General features: G+C 49.4%; 1 protein-coding gene across 3 annotated transcripts in view; it reads left to right on the forward strand.

Moving 5' to 3' along the window:
* The window catches only part of LOC136747886 (uveal autoantigen with coiled-coil domains and ankyrin repeats protein), a 44,393-nt gene extending 36,669 nt beyond the window's left edge, over positions 1-7,724 (forward strand). For all 3 annotated transcript variants that reach the window (XM_066701179.1, XM_066701181.1, XM_066701180.1), the window contains 4 exons: positions 773-3,466; positions 4,341-4,478; positions 6,205-6,270; positions 6,494-7,724. In XM_066701179.1, the coding sequence (XP_066557276.1) occupies positions 773-3,466; positions 4,341-4,478; positions 6,205-6,270; positions 6,494-6,565 (2,970 nt within the window). In that variant the 3' untranslated portion in view covers positions 6,566-7,724. The remainder of the gene's footprint in view (positions 1-772; positions 3,467-4,340; positions 4,479-6,204; positions 6,271-6,493) is intronic.
* Positions 7,725-8,033: the final 309 nt, after the last annotated feature.

Here is an 8,033-nt window from a genome sequence, read left to right on the forward strand (position 1 = left end):
TCTACTGCAAGGCATTGTTGGAGCAAGTCCCCACTCTGACTAACAACTCATCCTAGTTAGACCATAACCTCTTCTGTTAGACCATTTTCTGCTGAAGGAATGTGAAGCATACCCTCTGCTGCACCATTGTCTCGTTCTGGTGACGGCATCTAACTTAAAGAGCTCAGCATTTGTCAGTAACAAAGACGTGCTGTGGATTTGAAAAATGCCAGGAGATTTTAATAAACAAATCTTTGAAAATATAAACCCACTATAGTGCAATCTCATTTAGATGTTTGGGAGGGATCCCGTGCTAACTGCTGTTCAGACCTCCAGTGACTGTCATCCAAAAGTAAATAGAGCCTAGATTAAGGATATTGGAATGGAAACCTTTGATAATATCTTGCTGAACATCTAATTTGACACGCAGGACACAATAGACTGCTTAATTATTGTTTGCAGAATAATTCGGACAGTTTTATGTGGACTGACAGGTTTTTGGTTTGTTACAATTACAATTCTGCACTCGGGCCAAATGTGAAATTATGTAAAACTCACTGACCGAAGGATGAGTGAAGGAATCCCCTGGTTTAAAATCATAATGTTGTCATCATTTCAAAAAAATTTAATTGAAAATAATTGTTCCCAAATTCTGGCAGATAAAATTTCAGATTAACCCTTAGTTAACCGTAGCTATGAATAAGACTGTCCCTCTCAGCCCCTGTTTTAACAGGACAAAAGAGCACTGCGTTCTGAATAATTTCTCTGTCTCCCTCCCCTTGTCCCTGTGCAGATTCTGCAGGCAGCCCCGCCGTCGCGCTCGGTATCCCGGTCCTTGGAGGTTTCCCGGCCATACCAGGCCTCTGGGGGTGAGACCGAGATGCTACGGCGTATGCAGGAGAAGTTGGAAGAGGAGGTGAGCCGGCTGCAGGCCCAGCTGGTCAGTAAGGAGCAGGAATGCCTGGAGCTGCAGGAGAGCTGCGATGCTGCCCGCCGCGATGCGGACAGGCAGGTGTGCGACATGGAGCAGGCACTGAGCGACGTGCAGAAGAGGATGGTTGACTCGGAGTCCAAGGTCAAGCTGCTGCAGGCCCATGTGGTGGCCGTGAAGGAGCACCTGAACAGCCAGCAGCTAGAGGAGCTGAGGGGCCAGCTGCAGGATGTCAAAGCCAAGTATGAGGGTGCCTCGGCCGAGGTGGGCCGCGTCCGCAACCACCTGAAGCAGAGCGAGAAGGCCCTGGAAGAGTACAAGCAGAGCGAGGGCAGGCTTGCAGAGGAAGTAGATAGGCTTACCAGGGAGCTAAACAAGTCGAGGGAGGAGAGGGAGGATGCGGCTGGCCGGCTGATGGAGCTGGAAGGCCTCATGAAGGAGGTGGAGGACAAGTTGGTCACTGCTGTGCCCGCCGAGAAGTTTGACAACATGAAGAACCTGCTAACAAACGCTCTGGACGAGAAGGAGAAGCAGATGGCCGAGCTGAGGGAGGATTATGAGCGGGCCCTGGAGGATGCAGCAGAGCTGCAGAGGGAGCTTGAGGAGCAGAAAGCTGAGGTGGAGAGGCGTGTGCTCAAGGAGGAGCACCAGAGGGTGAGGGCGGTGCTGGAGGAGCAGACAGCCAGTCTCAAGGGGAAGCTGGCCGAGGTCACAGCTAAGAGCCAGGCTCTGATAAAGGAGGTGGAGCAGAGCCAACAGGACAGTGCGCTGCTAAGGGAGCAGCTGAAGGAGCTCAACAGGAAGATGCAGGAGCAGCACGTGCCGCTGAAGACTCACCTGGAGGTTAAGGAGTCGCTGGGCCGTGGCATGGAGGAGCTGAACCAGAAGCTAGCACAAGCCGAGTGGAAGAGCAGCGAGATGGGAGCAGAGTTGCAGAAGCTCCAGGTGGAGAAGGTCAGTCTGTGCGAGAATGTCACTCACCTGCAGGCCCAGTATGTGTCCCCAGAGAGGTTCAAGGAAGAGGTGCACAGTCTGGAGGCTCGCAACGTGGGTCTGAAGCAGGAGCTCCAGGAGCTTCAGAAGAAAAGCCGGGAAACGGAAGAACGGCTGGCAGAGGTGACCTCTGAGAACAGTGCCCTGAGGAAGAGCTTGCAGGAAGAGTATGTGCCGCAGGAAAGGTATGAGGAAAGTAGAATGCAACTGAGTGTGGAGTTGGAGCGTGCCAATGGAGAGTTCTCCAGGTTGGCAGAAAAGTGCAGAGAATCTGAGGAGGAACTAAAGAAAGTGAAAGAAGGAAACGTAAAGTTGGAAGAAAAGCTACAGGATGTTGAAACAAATTTGGAAAAGGAATACATTAGCCTTGAAAAGCACGAAGCAATAAGAAACTCATTGAACAACACTGTTTCTGACTTGGAGTTCAGGGTCAAGGAGGCCACAGAGAAGTATGAGTCCATGAAGGGGGAGACAATAAGGCTACATAAGGAAATTGAAGCGCAGAAGAAGGAATTGGACATGATACAGGCAGCTATTCAGTCCAGGTTTGTTCCACTATCTGTCATTGAGGAAAAAGAAAATTCTTTCAATGCAAAGCTGAAGGAACTGACTGGGCAGCTGGCAGAGGTGCAGCAGAGGTACAGCCAGGTGAAGGCAGAAGGAGAACAGTACAAGCAAGAGAAGGAGAAGCTGAAGGTGGAGGTGGCATCAGTGCAACGGAGTGTGGAGAGTGGCTATGTTTCCAGCGTGAAGTACCAGGAGGTGGAGGATGCATACAAGGGCAAAGTGCAGGTGCTAATGCAGCAACTGGCAGATCTGGAGCAGCAGTACAGAGATGTGACTCTGCAGAGGAAGCAGCTGGAGGAGCAGAACGCGCAGTGCAACATGGAGATGCAGAGCCTGCAGAACCGCATGGATACGGAGTGCGTGCGGATAGAGCAGTTCGAGGCCGTGAAGCAGTCCCTGAGCAGCAGCCTACAGCAGGCCCAGGAGGAGTGCCAGAGGGTCAGGGAGGCCTGCAGGAGCCAGACCGAGAAGGTCAGTGTCCTGGAGAGGGAGCTGCAGAGCCGGAGTGCAGAGACGGTGCTTCTGGCAGAGCATGTCCGCGTCAAAGAGGGCCTGGAGAGGGAGGTGTCCCGTCTGAGGGAGGCGCTCAGAGAGGAGGAGGAGAGGAGTGTAAACAGGGCAGAGGAGGTGGGCTCCCTGCAGATGGAACTGCTGAGCGCCTCCAGAGCCGCGGAGGAGGCCCAGGGCCGGGAGTCGGGGCAGGCCCAGGAGCTGCGGACTGAGAAGCAGAGGCTGGAGGCGGAGGTGCTCATTCTGGGTCAGCGCCTGTCCAACCTAGGGGAGGGGTACGAGGAGCTGACCCGAGAGGCTTCGCGCGCCAGAGAAGGCGAGAGGAGGGCGCAGAGCGAGAGTGAAACGCTGCAGGCCCGGAGCCTCACGGTCCAGTCTGAGATCACAGAGCTGAAGGAGCGCTACGACAAGTCCCTGGCCACCATCGGAGACCTGCAGAGAAGAATCCAGGCGTCCTCCGGGCAGACAGAGGCCAAAGACAAGAAGGTGAATGGGTGTACATGTGTGTTTTTAATAAGCGTTTAATCTTCTGTTGCTTCTGTCATAACTCAGATTCGTGTTCATGCATAATTTTTTAAATGTCACATCCATAATTTTAATCTTTAGGAATAAACTCAGTATTTTTACTGCACAGCAGGGATCAGTGTCTCTGACTGCAGTCGGGCAGTGACAGCTACCTCTCAGTCCAGCCCTCATTCGCACCTGCTCTCCCCCACACAGCTCATTATTGAAGACTGTAATATTGATGGGACAGAAGGGTGGCAGAGGGAAACTAAATGACAGTGGTTTCCAGCCTTCATCCGGCACAAAAATCATATTTATATACCACAACATATTGATGTGGAGATGCCTTGGTGTGTTATCTATCATTTAATCCTAAGCAGAAGCCTGCATCCAGAGTCTTACACTTGTCACAAAATGTACACAGTCTAGTATGAAGTCTGGTAGGAGATACGATGCCAGGCTCTATTGAGTGAGTTTCAGCGCGAGCAGAAATGTGCTCCTCTTTAAATCAGTGCTCTGCGCAGTGGGGACAAAGCAGGCATAATAACCAGAAGAAGAGAAGCAGTTACAATGTAGGCAATCTAATAAGGTATTGAATTCCTGAGAGCCCTGCCATATTACAGCACATACCCCACACACTCAGGGGGATTACTCCCACCTGGGCTATAAAGATCCTGCATTCTGCATGAGCTGCCATGCCGTTCTGTGCGCCGGGTGTTTTATTGCTCTTGTATATTATTTATCATCGCTGTGATGGCCCATTTCAATATGTACTGCAGGTTTAATATCGCTCCCGTGCTGGGGGCACCTGTCGCTGCTGTTCTCTGTGTGTTGAAGTCTGCGCCTCCCTCCTCAGATCTCGGAGCTGCTGGCTGAAGTGGAGAGGCTGAAGCAGGCCCTGAACAGCCTGGCCATACGATCATACGGTCCCCAGCCCAGCAAGCGTGGTGAAGCCCTGCAGGCCCAGGTCAAGAGCCTACAGCAACAGCTGGCTGTGAGTATCCAGGCCCCTGGGTGGTGCTGTTACCTACACCTTAGTTTCCTTCTTTTTTTCTTGCTGCTCGTCCTTTGTGTTGGCTAATGTGTTCTGGAGATACGTTCTCAATGGTTTACAACCCCTGCAGATACCCACTGATGCCATGTCCACGCATCCATTCTCACTGACGCACAACACACACAACCTGCCGTTGACAGCTGTGGCAGGACAGCGTATTGGTTACTCACTTTGCAGGATATTTGCTCTTGCATTTAATCAAATTAAATAGTTTCTCAAAATAAAACCGGTGTTGGTTTGCAAATTCAAATTCATCCTTCGGTAGAAGCCTAGTGGTGTGTGTAATGCCGCCCCATTATATGTTAGCGAGAAATTGCTAATCCTTCTGACAGTCTTTTGGGAACCGCAGCTAACATACGCGGCAGAATGTAGATGTGAGCGCATGAATATGGATTAACCGACTGATGTTTGGGTTTACTGGTGCCTCTGTACAAAATATTTAGTTCAATATTTAAGATCTGAACGCAGCAAAGAGCCCAAATACATTTGTCACATTAAACTGACTTGCATAATCTTCTTAGGACTTGATAACATGGGCTTAAGATTTCATATTCCTCTCTCCAGCGGCCTGTCATTAGCGCTTGCCTGTATGGCCAAAGAGAAACAAAAGTGCTGCCTGTAATATGCCTATCAGAAACGGGGAGTAGAGACATCGCATAACACACTGACTCATTTCATTACTGTATTCTCTCTCAGTGCGTGGAAAATAGGAACGCCTGCACCGGTGTCAGTGAGGCGGGATGTCAGGTGCTGTGTGAATATTAACCACAGCTCCCTTTGCACCAGTATATGAGGCTTACAAACGAATGAGCTCTGAGGACTGCAGATCTATGAGTTAGGAGGGCTGCCATAACTGTGATTTTGGGGAAATTGAAAGGTACCATCACTGTCAGGGTCCCTTCTCTGTGCCTGTGAGATAAAAACAAAAACAAACAAAGAGACGAGCTTTTTCAAAATCTGAAAAAATACAAATCCCTGCACCCTGTTGGTGCTCTGTGCTGTGACCCCTGCAAAGCTCGGTGACCCCGGCAGCAGCACAGGTGCCAGGGAGCGGGTCCCCACAGCTGTGCCGGGCATGACTGAAGCTGTCTGTGCAGCCTTCCACTGCTGACTGGGGGGGGCGATTGTTTCTGTTTAACCCCCGTCAGCCCCCTGTCAGAGTGCGCCGCCTGACTCCTCTCTGAAAGCTGCTTCCTAGTTGCTTAGACAACAGCGATATAAATTCCTTGGCAGCCAACAGCCTTCACATTCATAGCCTGTCTGTATGAAATTGATTTTTTTTTTAATTGAACGTCAAGCCTGAGAAGCATTGAGCGACTGATACACAAATGCACATCAAGGCCTTGCTTTGATAAAAGCCACAGAGATGTAGAAACTCTTCTGAAGGGCAGTCAGTGGCTGCTTCATTCATTGCGTTCTCTCTTTACATTAAAAAAAGACGGGCTCTTAAAAGAAGTGTGCATTCTTTCTTTTTTTTTTTTTTTTTTTTTCTTTTCTGCCCTCTCAATCTTACATGTGCAGTGTTAGGAGCTTGCTGCCACATCATTAATGTACCGTAATGGTGGTTTTCTGAGGGGAGTGCAGTTGAGCTCCCTGTTTGTATAGCTGTGCTGGGGGGCTCTGTTATGATTCCCAACAATGGGACCTGTTTCCTCTCGTCTTGCAGGATGCTGAAAGGCGACACAGGGAAGTGGTGTCAACGTATCGGACTCACCTGCTCAGTGCAGCACAGGTACTGTTTGTGTGCATCTGTGAATGGTCTAGGTGTAATTGTGTGCATGCATGTGTCTGTGTATGTGTAAAGCCAACAGTTGCGCAACTTAGTCGCATGCAGCCGAGTCGCAGCCCCTGTGGTGCAAACCTGTTGCTTGAAGTCGAGCTCCACTTCTGAAGACTGACTGGTGGGTTATCCTCTCTCCATCCCTCTGCCCCTCCATCCCTTTGTCTGTCTGCAGGGGCACATGGATGAAGATGTGCAGGCTGCTTTGCTGCAGATCATCCGAATGAGGCAGGAGTTTGTGTGCTAACGTCCGGTGGCAGGGCGGCGGTCACTGGTCTGACTGACCTCCTCTACCCGCCTGGGTACAGCAGACGCACCCATGCCACGCCCCACTGTCCACCGCGAGGGGGACGGACACATCTGCACCGGCTCGGCCGCTCCAGCCTGACACCTCGGGCAGACCCAACCGATTGCCTGCCTCCACTGTACGACCTGCTGAACTTTGACCCGCTCGACCATCACGGGGCATCTCCTCCCTGGGTGGCAGAGTCTGAATCTCAGGGCAAAGAAACCCTGAGCATCTGTCTCTCATCATACAGATGCTGAGACAAGGTGGCGGTGCTGAAGGTGGGGATTCTTTTCCCCTCCTGGGCCTGCTTGGACTCCACTGCTGACTGGCTTGTTTGCTCTGAAATTCATCCGTGATTTTTTACCAACATTGTATCTCTCTCTCTCTCTCTCACACACTCGATGCCATTGTGAATGTTATTCTCATCTAACAAGAACAAATTGATGAATTGTGTTGTCTGAAGACAGATTCTAGCTGCACACTGAACCACAGAAGTGTAGGTTGCTGGGTCATTTATTTATTTAGGGTTGGAGAGCCCTGTACCAGAGTGTGTGAGACTAAGATTTCCTGCTACGGTTACCAGTTCAGTGCGCAAGTTAAGCATCTCTGAAATTCAGCAGCGCCATTAGAAGAGAGTGGTGGAGTGGAGGGCTTTCCTTGCTCTGTGCTCCTCATGACTGTACCATTGAACGTCTGCTCAGGCGTGCAAAGATCCAGCCGCTGTTCCCACCACACGGGCGGCTCCGTTTCACCGCAGCAATCGCCACCGTCGCCGAGATGAAGCCGGAACTCTGCGTCGTGACTTGCAGGCCAAGTCAGCTTGTAATTTAACTAGCTTTACAAAAAATGTACCTTTTTAACTCGTGGTTAAAAATAGGAAGTCTGTGTTTCAATAAGACAGTTTTTGTTTTTTGATTTTCTTTTGCCTTACACAGATATATTTTTTCAATAATGGCTTTGTAATACTTTGATTAATAAACACTATATTGTAATATTCAGCAGGCCTGGAATGGAATAGTATAACGCGTATTCTTGTTAACATTTATGGCATCACAAGGATGACCTCAATATTCCTCTATTTATTTTGTAATTAATATACTAATAAGGTATTGGTTACCCTCACAGATGGGTGAGGAAGCCTGGATCTAATCTGACCCATATGGAGAATAAAAACCACACAATCCCTCTGCCTAAACAGCTACTCCATTAATGCCCGTCTTGAGTACTATGTCATACTGTACTAAAGGATAAGAAAAGAAGAAAAAATGAGATTGATTTGGTTTATTTTCTTTTATTTGGTTGGGAAATATTCCTAGAATTTTATTTATTTGGTTGTTGTTTCTCTTTGAAGCATATCTATTATTTTGTAACCAGTAAAATCCAGTTCTTCAATCTTGTTCTTACTGATTAGATTTTTTTTTTAATT

Source organism: Amia ocellicauda, chromosome 4 (genome assembly GCF_036373705.1).
Source record: "Amia ocellicauda isolate fAmiCal2 chromosome 4, fAmiCal2.hap1, whole genome shotgun sequence".
Lineage (NCBI taxonomy): Eukaryota > Metazoa > Chordata > Actinopteri > Amiiformes > Amiidae > Amia > Amia ocellicauda.